We start from the raw sequence: 17,063 nt of genomic DNA on the forward strand, positions 1-17,063 counted from the left end.
CTAATTTTAATCCAGTGTAAGCTAGAAAAGGTTTGTTAGCTGTATTTGCAGTGGGTTTTAGACATGTGTTTCCAAAGTCTAGCTGAAATTATGGGTCTTCCCCACTGGGAAGCAGCAGAGAAAACGGGGGAAGCTGGACTCAGCCGTGGGTTCAACAACGCTCTCCCCCGTCCCAGAGCTGCCCGGGGCCGGCGGGTCCCAGCCCACGCCCTGAGTTAGCAGCGGGCTCGCGTGAGGAGGGAGGGAAGCGCTTTCTTCCTTCGTTCCTCATTTGGCTTTGCTGGGGCAGGGCGCTGTGCCTGGGCTCTCCCCCCTGCCCGATGGCAGCCTGCTGGCACCTGCACCCTCTGCTCCTGCCAGGGCCGCGGCTTGTCCGCAGTAGCTGTTCATTATGTGGTCAGTGAGAGGGAGCAGGGTGCCCGGAGCTGGGGGCGCTCCGCGGGGCTGAGCAGGGAGGGGAGGGCTCAGCTTCCACCCTGGCCAAACCCCCCAGACCGCTCTTGCCCCGAGGGAGGACTCGACGTGTGGCCATGTGGCAATGCCCCCCCCCCCCCCAGGCCCTCTCCCCCCGAGCTGGGCTCCGACTGTGCTGGGACAGGGAGGAGGCAGCCCCGTACTCCCTGCCGGGGTTAGGGCAGTGCGCCCCAGGGCCCTGCTGCTTGGATGCCTGTCCTCAGCCGCTGCGCTTTGGCTCCAGGGGCTGCAACCGAAACGAGCGTTTAAGCAAATGAAGATCCAGTGAAATTTTACAGATAAAATGGGCCTTTGTGGGGCTTGTCGCTGGGGCGGGACTGTGGCCTCATCTGGTGCAGGAGCTCTGGGACCAGCCAGGACTCCTCCCCAGCAGCACCCACCTCACTGCCCTCCCTGGGCTGGGTGCCTCCCCTTGCCTTCTCCGACCACCACCATTCTCCCTTCACCACCAGCCCCCGAGCAGATGCCACGAGGTACTCTGGGTGCTGCTCGAGCCAGGACACAGACCCCAGGCTCGCCGCAGGTGAAGGCGAGACCCACCTGGGCTGTCTCTCGTGGTGCTGCTGGAGGCCGGGCCCTGCCGAGCCCTGGGGCGCACATGGAGCACCCTGGTGGTGCCCCAGGCACGGTGCGGGGCCTGGCTGGGCCCCCACGGCCTCTGGCCCCTCTGTGTTACCCAGCCCGTGCCCCTCATCCCCCCCCTGTGATGGCTCCCAGCTCTGCAGCTCCCCAGATGCGGGGTCCATGGTCATGGCAATGGTCTGTGCTGCGAGCAGCGTGGGGGCTCAGGGCTTGGCCGTTCCCCCGCCTTGTGCCCACTGTGCGGCTGCGGGTGGCGTTTGCCTGCTTGCCGTTACCTGCCGTGGGGCATCATGGCGGGGCAGACGTGCAGATTAGAGGTGTGTTTGCACAACGACAGGTTCAGGGACCCCCTGCCCCAACACCTGCCACGAGCTCCAGGCAGGAATAGAGAGTTGTGAAAGCCTCTGAGGACACCTGAGAGCAACCGTGCTCCTGGACCAGGACCTGGCGATGCCGGAGGGCTCTGTGCTGGGAAGGGGGCGGTGATATTCACGTAGTGATGGATTCTCTCCGCCACACATGTGTCACCTGCTGGGCTTGGCTGGCAGGACTGCTCCTGGGGAAGAACCATCCTGGAGCGCAGTGAGGAGCTGCACTGGGCGGGACCAGGTAATGTGAGGCTTTCGAGAGGCAGAGCTGCGGAGAGCTGCAGCCAGGGCCATGCCAGAGGAGCTGAGCAGCCGTTGGGCCCATGTGCCGCGATGGCATCACTAACGAGCCCTAGGTCATTGAGCTCGGTAGTGTCATTTTGTTTTTCTCAGCCCAGGTCTGGCCCAGCTCTCCCAGGAACAGGGCGGGAGGAGCCAGGGGTTTGACTGTGCTGAAGCAACACCCCACGCCCCATCTCTGCCCTCCCCGGGCTCCCCCTCGGCAGGCGCCCAGCCAAGCACTCCCGTCAGTGCACACACAACCAGCGGGGAGGAACTTAGTTATCCTTTTATTTATAAACAAATCAACGTAAAATAAGTGCAGAGGAAAGCACTGGCTGACCCCGCACGGGGACCTGTCTGCAGCGGCCAGCAGGATCAGCATCAGGTAAAAACGAGGGGCGTCCCGGGGCCGATGCGGTGAGCGCCGGGGCTCTGCGCGTGGCCGGAGCCCCACCTCTGAGCACACCGGTGCAGCAGCAGGGCCTGCAGCACAGACCTTGTCGTACAACACAAAGCCTTCCTATTACTTTGGGGTTTGGTTTCTTTTTTTTTTTTTTTTTTTTTTTTTGCAACTGTTCCCCTTAGGGGTAAACCTGACCCAGTGCAAGAGCTGGGGGGGGGTTGGCCACCCCGGGGGCCCTTCCTGCTGCTGGCCAGGGCCCCCGCGGCTGGCAGGGACGAGGGTGTGGGATGCTCTGGATGCACAGAGGGTGAGATAAAGCCAGAAGTGCTTGCAGTGGAGATTCCCCATCCCAGCCCTTCGGGAGCATGCTGTGGGCGCACGCCTGGGACAGCCCTTGCCGCCTCCGTGCCCCGCCGCGTCGGCCCTTGCCCAGCCCAGCCCGGGCGGGGCAGGAGATGCTCCAGGGGCCGGGCAGCCCCTCTCCCCGCCTGCAGCCCCGAGCCTGGCAGCCCCGGGGACGCAGCGGCACGGCTGGGCGGCCACCACGCCGACACTCCTCTTGCAGCTGCAGTAACGTGCCTGGGACAGCGGGTTACCGCTCAAGTGCCATCAAAAATAAATACATTAGACTGTCTGAAACAAACAGGTGCCACCGGGTAGAGCAAAGCCCTCGCAGGAAGAACAACGCAAGGACAGGTCACCACACTGGGATCCTCCGACTTGCCAGACCCAAAACCCTCTTGCGCATGCTGAGCTGGAACGGACCGAAACACCAGAGGGTCGGGAGGGCCCCTGGGAGGATGAACCTTTGCATCTCTGGCTAAAAAAATTATCCAAGAGTTGAGAGTTCAACAACAGGTAGAAAAATCATTTCATCATTTTAAACAGACAACTCCTTATTAAAAAAAAGTTAAAAAAAAACCCAAAAAACTCAAAAAAGGAAAAAAAGAAGGATCAGTTGAGTCCTGCAGCATCCAGCCAGCCTCCGACGCCGACCCAGGCTCGTCCTTGCCACGGGCACGCCAGACCCAGCCATGCTCCTCGGCTCTCCCACAGCTCACCCCACGCTCCCAGCAGTGCCGTGCGCCGCCGCACAGCCTCCCCAGTCAGAAATAAATACGAATGTCTCCATCCCCGCGCGGTGTCCCCAGCCGCAGGGAGGCCGGGAGCTGAGGGCGGGCAGCGCTCCGGCGAGCGCCCCCCGGGACCAGTGGTCGTTGCTCGGAGCTCGCCGCGGCGCCGCAGGGCCCAAGCACAGGTCAGGGGTGCTGCGCCCCTCGCAGCCGGGCTGCCTGGCGAAGCGCAAAGCGTCCCGCCCCCGCCCCCCCCAGCCCACCACCCCGCCGAGATGGGAGCCGAGGGCAGGCGAGGCTGGAGGCGCATGAGCCGCAGCGAGAGGGAGAGGAGCCGGCGCGAGCGCCCAGTCCCCATGGGCTCTGCCCAGAGCTGCTGCTCCATCCCAGGGACGCAGGACCAGCAGCCCGTGGAGAAGCGCCGGCTCGGCAGCAGGGAGAGACCCTCCGCTTCCAACAGGACGGCCACAACTCGAGTCCAGTGCGAGGCCCTGGGGCCGACTGGGCGCCAGCCTCCTGCCAAGCGCCCGCCGGGGCCCGGCCGCTGGCGCAGGGGCGGGCAGGCGGCTGGACCCCTGCAGCGGGGCTGGGGTGTCGGCGAGGTGTCCGTCTGCGGCGTAAATGGGTGTGTGTGCATGCGTACCTGTCGGCAGGCGAGCGCGGGTATGGATGGCCAGGAGCGGAGCTTCCAGTATCCCTCCTGCCAAGCGTCCTCTCAGAACTTGCCTTGCTTTAGCTTGTCAATGTGGTAAGTGAGCTTCAGGGCTGGCCCCAGCTTCAGCCCCATGTACTTCATCATCATGTCACTCCGCAGCAAGAGCAGGGCTTTCCCGTCGATCTCCTGCAAGGAGGGGAAGCAACAGCACTTGTGACTATACCTGTAAGCCCTAAGCCTGCCCACTGAGCCAGGCTGTGCCCAAAATGACGATGGCTGAAGCAGCGTGGCTGGGCGCGAGAGCGCTGCTCAGCAGCTGAGGTGGGCTGCACGGAACTGCGGCATCCCAGCACGGGCAGCCCGGCAGCCCACCCCGCCTGCAGCACGGGGGGCTCAGCCTCGGACCCCACGTGGTGGTGGGAAATGTGCTGGGTGCGAAATGCCCAGGAGCCACGTCCAGCTGGTCAGCAAATCCTGAAGGGAGGTGGGGAGGAAGGAAAAGAGGCGGGGGTGTTCCCTGACAGGGGAACGATCAACGCAGCGGTAGTGCAGGAGAGCAATCTCTCACTCAAGGGCAGCGGCATCCCACTGCAGGGCAGACGTCCTGGGAGAGGATGCGCCAGCCCTGACCGCAGTCCTGCCACACCACAGGCAGCCCTCACGTCAAGGCTGAAGGAGGAGGCAAGGGACCAAACTCTAAACCCGAAGAGGCTGCATGCAAAGCAAAGTATGGAGTTTCTAAGCAAAGCCGCAGCAGCTGGCAGAGCAACTGTCCAGCATCTCATTGCCAGCAGGGCTGATTTCAACACCACAGCTTTCAGAAGTATCCGATGCTTTACAGCTGAGCCAAATGTGTCCCTCACTGAGGCGCAGGAGGGGAGGGATCACGAAGCTCGAAACAACCAGAGAACAGCTTTGCACTTAGCATCTGCGGGTGGAAGTTTTCCAGCCCCTTGCAGCACTCCTTTCCTTGACCTGGTCCAGGCTTAGCCCAGGGCTTTGCAGTGGGCAGGTTTCCATGATGAAAATGCTAATGGATTTATAAATGAAAAATAAAAATCACAGCCTCTAACAACAGAAAGCCCTGTCCTGTGCCGACACTCAGTGAGGTCTCACACTTGGTAAGATCTCCCAGAATCTCCAGTACCAGGTTTGTTGTGCTTTTCCCTTCTTCACATGAAAGCAAAGTTCGTCCTCAGGATTGCCATTACAGGGGCCTTTCGTCCCTTACAGAGCTGAGCACTCTCTTGCATAATTAAAACAAAACACTTTTCAGTTATTGGTTGTTCTAAAATAGAACTAATCAAAAAAACCAAAAGAGAGAGTTGTCTCAGCCCAGCACAGGGTGAGAAGCATCCCTCCCGCCTCTCCGGCCTGGGCAAGACAGGTATTTTCTCCTACTGCTCTTCTCAGGACACGAGCACCACCAGGCATAACACGGACTGAATCAAAAGGCAGAGGGAAGACAAACTGCCTGGCAGGAATCAGGACATGGAGCTGCCAAAATTTCTGTAGCTTTAATGGTACCAACTCCATGCTGCACGTCTGCAGCTACTTTACACTAAAGACGTGCACAAGAACCAGAGCCCGAGGAGACTCATTTTTATAGGGAATGGGATTTTTGCAGCAAGACACTCAATGAATTCCTCTTGGAACACGTTTCTTGCCTGGAGAAATTTGCTACGAGCTGAATATTAAGACTCCAGGATGACCAAGGTTTTGTGTTTTTTGCGCTAGGGTTCAAATCCAGCTAAAAGCTGAGCTCGCCGTACACACAGAGGCAGCGGTGCTTGGAGTGCTAACCAGGCTGCGATGTCTGCCCCTCCAAGATTTCTGAGTAAGAGGACCCCCAGCCTGAACACAACAGGAGCAGGATTTATGAGGATGTTTTTCTTAGCACAAAACTCCAGCTGGTACGAAGTGCTGCCGTTCTTCTGACCCTCCTAGATTTTCCTTGTGTGGTGGTCCGCCCCCCCCATACATACCATATACACACACACATATATAAATATACAGGCATACTTACATGTTTTCGAAAGAGGTCAGCGTGGGGTCCCAGCTGTGGATCCGCTTCTCGGATGAACTGCATCACCTCCTCCACCGTCCAGGTTGAGGGGTCACGGCTGCTGAGCCGCGAGACGTCTCGAGATCCAAGGTATCTGTCTGAACCTGGGGGGGAATTGCGAGACAGCAGCCGTCACTCCAAGCATCCCCGCAGCATCGCTCCAGCAGCTTTTCACCCTCAATCTCCCACTCCGTCTCCTCTCCCACAGCAACGGCAGAGACAAGGCGAAGGGCACGCCCCAGCCAGGCCCCAGAGGCTCCGGCGGCACAGGTCTAGCACCGAAGCCTTAGTCTCTCTCCTTAGGCCTTACTTGTCGGGGCAGCCTTCTATACCGAGCCCTTTTCCTCACTCTAGACCCCAATGTCCCTTTGCCCCCTTCAGCTGAGGTTGGTCCCCCCATTCCCACTCCTTCTTGCCCATCTCCTGACAGTTCCCACCTTTGCAGAAAACAATCCTCCGTTGCCACTTCTCCCCCCACGTGCCGTTTCTCCCCTTGCTCCCCCGCTCCCAACACCACCTTTAGCTATTTTAAGACAGCAAAGCTGTTTTATGTTTCCATTGGCTGCATGTTCTGATGGACCGAGCCGATATACGAAATTCTGTTGTCCTGAAGCAGCCCCGGAGCTAACGAAAGTCCCGCTCCCAACGTGCCGGCATCGGCACAGCCCGTGGTTCCAACTCTCTGCCTGCACGCACAGATGTGAGGGGAGGCAGACGGATCGAGGCATCAGCAGCCTGAGCTTTTTAGAGGCTTTTATCGATGCCCTATTTTACTGATGCACTTACAGTTACAACTTTATTTTGCAAACACCTGGATTTGCCACATGCTGATTCACTGCAATGAACAACTCTCCTGCCCTTTGCTCCTCCAGACAGACAAGTGCCGCTCGCGCGTCCGCCCGCTCTCCCGGCCCCCCCGCCCTGGCCCACAGGCAGTTCTCAACCCCCTGGCCATTCCCGATCGGTCCTCACGGACTCAGACACCCATTAATGGCTGTGACAGCCCCTGCCCATGCTCGCAAACGGCTCCTGCCTACTCCTTCCTATCCACTGACCTCCACGTCCCACCTAGCCACCACGCTGAACGAGGGACCCTGCAATCATCACCTCTCCATATATCCTCCCACCCATCTGCCACGTCTCTAGAGCTACCGTTAAACCTAACAGACTACCTGTTTAACAGTGTAGAAGCCAGTCTCTGGTACTTGCTGAAGTTAGAAAGGTGTAACTGGAGTTAGAAAAGCCCTTTATTGCCAAATTTACAATCGGAGGGCTGGCTTCTTAACTCTCTTACCCCCAGAGCTAAGCCTACGCAAGGCAGAGGTACTGCCCTGGGTGAGGCTAGAGGGTTGGTGCAGGTGCCTGTATCCTTGCAGGCGATAGTCTCTGGAGCTCCTGCTGTGGCTGGATGAATTGACAGAGTTCAAGGCAGAGTCCATGGGGTCCAGGCGAGGCTCCAAGGGCCCTGGGAGGCCATCTCCCAGGACAAAGGTTTCACCTGGAACGCACCAAGCTGCAGTCAGTGCACCCGAACGCCAGCGCAGCCCGAAGTTACCGCTCGGCGGCCAAAGCCGAACCGCAGCAAAGGCAGCGCTCGCACGCGGCTGCGGGAGCAGGGTCGAACCGCTGCGTCGGTGGTCGCCTTGAAAGCACGGAAATTAGAACAGGCCCAGCTAAAGCGCTGCAGCCTGGTGTTTGCCAGGCAAATGCCAGTCCACCCAGTCAGCACTGCTAACGGTTGGTACCCAGACTGGAGCAACAGCTACTCTGTTAATGCCACCACTGGCTCTGACTTGTGGCCCCGTGTCCTTACAGTTTCCAGAGGCCCTTCTGCGGCAGCGGGGCACCGTGGTGGCAGGCGGTGGAGGGCTGCCCGTTCTGGCTGCTGATGGACACGGGACTCACAGAGCAGCCCCGAGCGGGCAGAGGAGGCTCCCCGAGATTCAGGGTCAAGCGCCGCACACTACCGGCATTAGCATGCAAGGAAACGGCCCAGGCGACCGGGATTGCGGGGGATATTTAGTAAGACTCCAGCTGTAGCCCGGATAGCAGCGCACGTGTGGAGCAGGCTCTTCGGAGCAGCTCAGCTGCACTGACATGGCCTGGCAACGCTCTCACAGCGTGCTCATCCTCCGGCCCCGAAAGCAAGGTGCTGACGACCAGCTGCTCACCCCCCGCCCCGGCCTCCTGCTGGGCCCCTTTCCCTGCCTGCCCAAGCCAGCGACCAACGGCCTCCGTGGGACACGTGCAGGCGGGACAGGGCAGAGGGCTCTCCCTGGGCAGGGGTCCCGGCACGAGACTGGCTTCCTCACCTCTTCCAGAAACACATTTAATTTTCAGCTGTCAGTGACAGTATTAGGATGGAGGACCTGAGGAAACTATCCAGGGTGATATATTGTATTGGCTGAACCAGCGAGATCTCCCCTTGCTGTGATACCATCGCAGCTTCACCCCAGGACCACACGTTTGTAGATTTTACTACGGCACGCACAACCTAGTCTCATTCCAGGTGGACCCGATGCCTCATAGTCATCCTCAATACCTGCATTCTTTATTATGAAATACCTGGCACGTCCGTACAGCCGAAGAGGAAAGCAGCTCCTATGACCAGGGGTACTGCCGGCGCGCTCTGGGCTGGGCCGCCGCACCTGGCTGGGAGCTGGAGCTCCTCCACCAGCGTCCCCAGAGACCCTCAGGTCAGCTCACAGTCCTGAGCAGCTGCCGCTCAGACACCACGGTAGGCGACAAGGGTGAAGAAACCTGGGCAACCGCCCCAGCCAGGCCCGGGGCTTCTTCCCCGGGACTTCCTGGACCACGGGAGCAGCCCGTGAGAAGCACAGCGAGGTTGTGCTGAACCGGGATGGTGGTGAGGGTGCAGAGTCGATGCTGCAGCCCGTGAGACCCAAAAGCTGTTGAGACTTTCCCAAACCTTCCTGCTAAGCTGACGCTGCCGTGCTCCAGCGAAGGGAGACGCAGCCTGCCATGGCCTGAAGCAGTACCTGAGTGTCGCAGAGGTTGCGCCCCTCCAAACGGGGCAGCCTCTCTTGGAGGCATGTAGTTTTATCTGGTTTCTGTGAACTATAGGACTATTTTGTGAACTGGGATCCTCTGGTTTCAGTGCTTCTGCCCTGTTTGAGCAGAGATCTGAGAGGTGAGTTCAGCTGGAGGCAGCCAGCCCATACCGGCTTAATCTCATAAGGCTACAAAATGGAAACACCCCTCTTGTTTAGCTGTTTGGCAATTCAGTGAAGCAGATGTGAGGTTATCGCCTGCATAACTGCGACCCTCCATCTCGTGGGCTTCGTCACTCTGCACCTGAGGCATTTCTGCCTTTCTTTGCTTTTAGGTCTCTGGGACATTCTCAGAAACCAGCAGCACAGCCTTAAAATTTCACGTAAGAACAGCGCTGATGTGACGTCTGTTCCTCCCCCACCGCCCTGTGCTCTGCGCTGGCCCACGGGTCACTGGCTTCCCGCCCAAGTAGATGTGTTTTCACCTGCTCTCTATCCATAAAAGGAGGCTGTCTGACTCATGACTATTGCTGAGTAACTTTGGACACCTCCTCCGCTCCTGCACCACTTCCCCACCATCCCATTTCGGCACAAGACTGGATGCCAACCAGGTGCTGAGCTGGCTGCTCTGGCCCAGGGGGGGACAGAGGTTCCCTGGCCTGGGCCCAGACAGACCTACACAACAGATGGGACTCACACCAGATGCACTTTACAGCAGCTTCTTCACAGCAATTACATTTGGTTTCCTCTCCAACAGGACAGCTCTGCTTAAAACCCAAACCACTTCCCATTAAACATCTGTGCAGTGGCTGACGTCTGACTCACGGGGAAGGGCAGAGGCACGAGAGGGTCAGCGGGCACGGCCCTGGGCACTGGTCTGGGCACTCTGTAACAGGAGAGCGGCTGTGGCCATGGGAGTGGGGCTGCGCTGCTCATCTCCATCCTCCAGGGAAACCAGCGAGGTGATGAACAGCCTCAGCTTGCCGGGAAGGCCCAGGACACTCGCCCCAGATGTGCTGGGTCAGGCAAGCACGTGCGTCTCGCCACTTGTGGAGTCCCCGAAGCTCACCAGAGGGGGTTTGTGCCAGCAGAGGGAATTTCTGGGCTCAGCTAGCGAAGACTACAGCTTGGGATCTGGGAAACCATGAGCACAGGTTCACGTTGGTGCAACGCAAAGGACCCAAAACTCACCCTCAGAAAATATGTAACTCAACAATTAACACACTGTCGTTAAACTGACGTGAACGTGCTGTGATGCATTCTTCAAATATGTGATCATGTTCTCACACGCGCTTACGACCACACATCCAAAAAGGAGGAAGAGGTGACGCAGCTGGGGAGTTGCACCGTTCTGCTCAGGAGGCTGCGCGGTCGCCCTCAGGTTACCTGTCTCCGACTAGTGAGTGCTTGGTCGTGCTACAAATATCGCAGCAGAGCTGAAGGCTTCTTTGGAGGGTCAGTGTAATAGAGATGTAAGATTTTCTTAAAAATACAAACACAGAGAGAACTGCTCGGATGAACAATACCTCCAGAAAAGGGGGAGGGAAACAAGGCAAGAGGGTGATGACTTCTAGCCCTGTGAATCATCTGTAGCAGAAGGCAACATGCTTCTGCAGGTGGCAGGGCACCGAGCGCGTCCAGGCGTATGCGCCATCCAGGATCCTTTTGCCCTTGATAACTAGCTTCGGAGTGAGGAGGTGGTTAATTCTTAGGTAGATTTTCTTATATGAACTGCTAGTTTTAAATAAAGGCTTGCATTGGAAGCATTGTAGGAAAACATGCCACGATTAGTGATGGCGAGGCAGGGCAGTTTAATTAAACAAATAGTGCTATAGATTCAAGAGCGTTGTTCTACTGCTAAAACATGGAGTTTGGCCACAAGCATAAATCTGACTTTACAACTACTAAACACCCACTGTTTTCCAACAAATGGTGGTCTTTGAAAAGCCGGTCCCCACTGTGCTGGAACTGCAGCTTTTAAGCAAAAAGCTACATAAATGCCACTGGATGCAAGGGGAAGAACAATATAAGAGGCGAGATCCCCTCCTCATCTTCCTGACTTCTTGCCAAAGGCATGATGAATGAAGACTTCCCACTGCTACTCGCTGCCTTCAATCTGGCAAACTGGAAACTGTTCCGGTTCTGCTGTCTGGCACTGCTGAAGCCAGAATATGCTCTGCTGGGGAGTTCATCACCGTGAGAAACGCACCTCCTTGCTCCAGAAATATTCAGTATCTGAGTATTTCAGGCTCATATTCCTAAAATATACCCTCTGAAATGCAAATATTCCTGCTTGTACTTAAATTTCATAGTGGAGGAGGATGAATAGAGTTTTAGCTGTGGGATAAAAGGGATTTCTAGATGGAATTTGGAACTGCACCTCATTTCTCCCTGCCCTGGACAGCCCCTGCTCAGACCAAGAACAGAACAAGACCGTGTTGCTGTAGGAAGTTCTCACACCCACAGGATCATCACCCTCACTTTCTGCCCACTTGCCTTTACCTCTGCAGAAGACACGGGAGCACTCTGGGCCCCCAGGTGGCCTCTCCCACTCAAAGGCCAAGAGGCAAGTTGAACAGGCTTTGAAGCAGACCAAGAATCAGCCTTGCTCCTCGGAATTACCCAGCACGGAAGCCTTCTCTCTCCACTGACAACAGCGTACTGTACTCCCCGCCTAAGCGCGGCACCTCGGCCTTTCGAGCACTCCACTGCGCTTCAACAACAGGTGAAACACTGCGAGTTCCACTGTCAGCAGAGGATTTGCTGACAGGCTTTGCTAATGGCTACCTACGTGCAGCGGCTGGTGTATTACAGGATAATGTCAAGGAGACCGGCAAGGACGTGTGCCTAGAGGTAAGCAACAGACTGGGCCTCAGGGAACAATTTTGGACTTGTCAGTATGCTGGAATAGATGAGATGGTCCCACATGTCACCTTGTTCTTCGCTTCAGCTATATGACAAACCTGCAATTTTAATCAGGGCAGATACTAAGGCTACTAGAAACTGTCCATGGCAGGGTGCGAGTTCAGGCCAGCTGCGCTTAGGTACGGGGTCAGGAATGCCGACGAGCACCGGGCACAGTGATGGGCACGGACTAAAATTACACCACAGCACGTGGGAGGCTGTGCACTCTCAAACCTGGGATGAACCACCCAAGCCCAGCAAGCCCCGCAAGAACCAGGGAGATGGTGATTCTAAAGGGACAACAACAGAGCACAAAGCCACTGAACTCTGACGCCAGCAAAGAGCCTCCAGCAATTTTTCAGGGACCGACTACAAAGAACTAACACCTTGGCAGATTTCACCATCAGTTAATTAAAAGGTTTCAGTAAGGCCTAATCTCCAGTCTGCATTACGGAGTGTGTGCAGTTCAAAACAGAAGGGAAGGTGGAAGCGTATTTATTGAAGACTTGCTCAGGCTCAGGTAGTCCTCTGGCTACCTGGACCCCTGGAAATCTCCTACATACGACCACACACCAAAGAGGACATTTCTGCAATTGCTTTCGAGAACGTGGCACAGCACATCTGCACCAGCATTGCCCGGTGGATGCTGCGCTGCAGGATGTGATTTGATCTGGTTTAGCTGGCGGAGCACACACTGGTGAGACCCTCCCCGCTTTTAGGGAGGATTGTGAGGATTGTGAGGAAGAAGATGGGATCCTGGGAAAGGGCAGCAGGTTCCTGGCTGTGCAGCTGCACGTCAGCATCTGTACAACACACTGCGGCAAACCGTCGCGGAAAAATTCAGGGGAAGATTGACTGAAACAACTGGGCAGTTTTATGACCATTAATACCGTGCATAGCAATGGAAGCTAAAATACGGGTAATTAAATCCCACATTACATGGTATTAGATGATGACGATCAGGGTTAGAAGGAATTCTCCGTGCGTTCCACATGCCTTACACAACCGCCTGGGGAACCTCCCTGGCACAGAGTGGTTTCTTCACTTCTCTTTGAAATGCCAAGCACCATCCCATGCCAGAGACAAAGCAAAGCAGACCTCCTAAACCCACGGCTCCATTTGTCACAGCAAGTCTAATCCTGCTGTATCCATTGCAAGGCGCTATAAACAGCCAGCTTTGGGAAGAGACACTGTGCTCACCTTCCAAAGGGTGACGGTCATTCTTTGGTAACTTGGGGGAGAGAGGAGCACTGTATGGAGGGAAATCTTGGGAATACCGCTTTGTACCCCGGCCTGGTCCCTGCAGAGTGCCGTCTAACGAACTGCTTCTGTCTAGGAAAAGAGAACAAGCCCTATTTAGGAGTGGAGACTTTCTGGGAAATTCAGTCTTGCCAGAGTTTGCGACTCGCATGCATTGCCAGCCTGGTAACAGCCTGCTAAAGCTGCAATCCAGCACATCTGTCAGTGCTTCACATTTTATATTTTGCTGTGCAAGTTTATCAGTGAAAAAGGGTGGCGAGAAACCTAATAAAGAATCTTAGCCACATTTTGCCATATTTCACCCCAAATATCACCTCTGATTAATTCCATTTCTTCTCGTTCTACCCCTTGGCTCATGGTTCCTGCTCCTCCCCAGTCTTCACCTTTCAGACGCACGTAACCCTTGGACGATTTGCGAACAACCCTTGGACGATTTGCGAACGCCCTGTGCCATACACAGTGCTTGATTAAACCGTACTCAGATTGTTAATCTTTCCCCAGATGGATCCCGCAAGCGCCCCAGCTGTCGCTGCTGCTCTTCTCCAAACGCTTCCCAGCGCCGGGGTTCTCGGTATCGCACGCGGCAGACGAGATGCCAGGCTGGGCTGCCAGGTGTCTCTTTGCAGGCGGCTAAAGGCTGCACACAAAGTGTCAGTGGGTGGATGAACACAGAGGATGGAAGCGCTAACACAGATGGGAACAGCAGCCAGGCAAACGATACAGTGGCTGTATCGCATCTGGACAAGCCATGGTCAGTCAAGAAGCAATGAAGCCCCCAGCCGCCGCCTGCCCACGCCGGCCCCCAGCGCTCCCGGCTGGACCCTGACGGTGGCCCCGAGCACGGGCGACGCGCGTGAGCCTGCAGCGTTCGAGGTGCGCGGGGAGAGGGCGGTGAAATGCTCACAGACAAACGCTGGGAGCTGGACGACAGCGCCGAGCAGCCCCAGCTGCCGGCGCAGGGCAGGAGTGGGCGCTGGATGGGTGACAGAAATACAGTGGGGAGCGACTGGGACCAGACACCAAGGGAGATGCATCACGCCAAACAAAGGAACGAAGGTACAGATGGGTGGGAAGCATCAGGCGGCCACAATTGAGATGACTAAAGAGAAATACAGAGGTAGGGAAACATATCTGTTCTATCAAAATCCTTTGGCGAAATGAAAGATAAGCTGCCCTCTTACTGAGGCCCTGGGACTCCACGAGTACGATCAAAAGTCACCGTAACGTTTTTAGAAAGACAAATACCGTCCTCAGGACAAGTCCCTGAAAGAAACATTCGTTGCTCAGATGGACATGACAAAAAAATGCTCTTAGTGATGTCTCTGGATCACTCTAGGTGTAAAACTGCATGACCTTCTTCACCAAGTAGTCACGGAACCACAACAAAAGGTGATGCTTTTTAAAGGTTTTATCAGGTTTTGGTTTTGGTTATTTTTATAAATTGGCTGATTTTAAAAGTAATGCAAACACAGGTCGGGTTGCAGAAGAATACCCAGGGAATCAGAAGTGAGGTCGGTGTAAATTAATGGAAGGATAAAACCAAAAGCAAGTCTGTAGTTAGGGTCTCCAACTTTAAAGGATAAATTTTAAGCAAATAAAGAGATGGAGTAGTACATAGAGCTGCACTCAGCGGTCATGATGCAGATCATCGGGAAAAAAAGAAAATAACTTCAGTTCAAAAGATGCTATAAACATCATGAATGTGTATCACCAGAGAGGAAATAATCTGGGAGGAAAGGACCCCACATCTACGTGGGTGAACGTTTGCTTTGAGGAGCATGCTGAGAACAAGGAGATCATTTACCGGAGATGAAAAGGACCTGCTCAGCATGGAGTCACATACCTCAGAGGATGGTGAGTACGGGGACAAAGTGAACTATTTGACTCATTCTGTCTTTTGGCACAGTGCAAAGTCAAAGACGGGACCGTGTCTTCAGCTACAGAAGTAATGAGTGCATGGGAACAGAGCGAGAGGAATCTGTGCAGAGGTAAAGACCGAGAAAAAAAGGAGAAAGGTTGTCCTTGCTGACAAATGACGGGACAGCTCTGAGGGGTATTTCACCTCACCTAACCTGGGAGGTTGGTGGGGAGGAAGAGAGGCACATCTGCCCGTGCCTGGGTTTGTGCTGTTGGCCATGCCAAGGCAGCCAGCACAGACGCCTCTGCAGTCAGCGAGAGTCTGCTCACCTCATCAACTTGAAGTCAAAGTCAAAGATCCCAGTTCAGGATGCTGTAACTTGCACTGACTGCACTGGTACCTCCTCCTGACTGCAGAGCGTGCCTACACAACCAGCTCAGGTGTCGACGCCTCTGTGACATCCACCTGCGCCCAGTAAAACCAATCCCGCCCTCCACTTACAGTCGCAGCCATGCTGAACACTGGGGCAGGCCTCAAAGGATAAAGGAATGGGACAGGAATGAAAATATGCACCATTGACTAAGAAGTGGAAGTCAAATAACTGAACGTACTCAAACTGGGGATGTAAGGGTGCAGAGGAAGCCAAAACGTAACTTAAGAAAGAAGGCGCACATGGAACCCCGGGTCTGCCGCAGCAAATTCCAGGAAAACTCAGTGACGCGCGGCTCAGAGTGACTGGAAACGTGGTGCCGACATTTAAAAAAGAAGGAGAAAAAATTATTTGGGCAACAAAATGCTCAAGTCTGACCTCAGCAGTAGCGCAAGGCTTTTAAGAGCTTCTGAATGAAAGGGTAGGGAAAATACTGCAATTACCCACGGCACATACTGTGGTAGGCGGTTGTCAGAGGAGACTAACCCAGCAGCTTCCTTATCACGGGGAAGTAACTGATCTATCACGCAAAGGAAGAGTGCTCAATCTCATTTAGCTGGAATTCAGCAAGGCATTCGATATGGAGAACCACCAGCTGAGACAAGGAACGTGGGGATTTCCAGAAGCCTTGTTACATGCACAAACATCTGATCTGGGGGCAAAAGCAGTTGGCAGAGCACTGAGCCAGTACATGGTGTTGGAGAGCAAAAATTGCTAATGGATTTTCTTGAGGATCATTGCTGAGCCCAGCGTCATTTAATATTTTTATAACTTTGGCACAAATTTTAGAGATTCCCTGATGAAACCTGCTGATGTCTTCCCACACCAGGCTAGATGAAGTAGCATTTGAAATTACACAGGAAAAAAATATATCTAGAACTGAGTACCAGAAAGGAGGTAAATCCAGCAGCAAAGCACAGATGTGCACTTGAAGCATTGTCCCATGAGCTGGGAACCTGCAGTTGACAATACTGGATGCAGAGACCAGCGTATGTGACCAGGACGAGTTTATCATCACCTGATACAAGGACTCAGCAACAAAAAGCAGCTTCCAGAGATATTTCTTGTGAACATGGTGGTGCCAGCGCTGTGGCACCAGGTCCCCATGAGCTCTTCCCCAGAGTGCTGGGTGGCACTCTGGTCACCTCATGAAGTTTAATTCAAACCAACACTAGATGAGGAGCGCAGAGAGCCTTTCTTACCAGAGCAGCCAAAAGGCGAGCTCCCCTGAAGGACACGACTGCTCTCTAACTACTTCCAGGAGAAGGAGAACTAAGTTAAGCTAAAAGACAATGTTAAGACAAGGAGACATGGATACCAAGTTGCCCAAGAATAAATTTGGGCTAGAAACTACAACATAGTTTCTAAAAATTCCACAAAAGACCTTGGAGCAGCCTCCAGTGGAAAAGCAAAATCCCCAGCTCCAAGCAACACTGCATGCTGTGGTGCCTGTAATACCAGGACCCAAGGCTCAATGGTCCAGAAGGTCCCTCCAGTTCTGTTTCAGATGGCTCCAGATCAGATCTACCTATTCACAACTCTTCATAGCCCATCCCTGTTCCTATTAACTGCAATCAACTTCCCATTTGCTTGCAAATCTGTTTCCTGATGTACAAAACTTGACCTATTTCCCCTTATTTCCATGATTATGCCTTACTTAGCAAGACAGAATGCCAGGATGCAGCTGACCTAAGGGCT

The 17,063-nt window shown here is 54.9% G+C and overlaps 1 protein-coding gene across 15 annotated transcripts in view; it reads right to left on the reverse strand.

The window, feature by feature from the left end:
* Positions 1-1,974: 1,974 nt before the first annotated feature.
* SCMH1 (Scm polycomb group protein homolog 1) overlaps positions 1,975-17,063 on the reverse strand; it is a 76,418-nt gene continuing 61,329 nt past the window's right edge. For 11 of the 15 annotated variants that reach the window (XM_075114817.1, XM_075114824.1, XM_075114822.1 and 8 more), the window contains 4 exons: positions 13,018-13,149; positions 7,197-7,400; positions 5,864-6,006; positions 1,975-4,023 (listed from right to left, as the gene is read on the reverse strand). In XM_075114817.1, coding sequence (XP_074970918.1) covers positions 3,898-4,023; positions 5,864-6,006; positions 7,197-7,400; positions 13,018-13,149 — 605 coding nt within the window. In that variant the 3' untranslated portion in view covers positions 1,975-3,897. Of the gene's footprint in view, positions 4,024-5,863; positions 6,007-7,074; positions 7,401-13,017; positions 13,150-17,063 lie in introns of those variants that run through there. The other 4 variants (XM_075114821.1, XM_075114826.1, XR_012663803.1 and 1 more) reach the window with 4 other exon arrangements.

Source organism: Phalacrocorax aristotelis, chromosome 20 (genome assembly GCF_949628215.1).
Source record: "Phalacrocorax aristotelis chromosome 20, bGulAri2.1, whole genome shotgun sequence".
Classification (NCBI taxonomy): domain Eukaryota; kingdom Metazoa; phylum Chordata; class Aves; order Suliformes; family Phalacrocoracidae; genus Phalacrocorax; species Phalacrocorax aristotelis.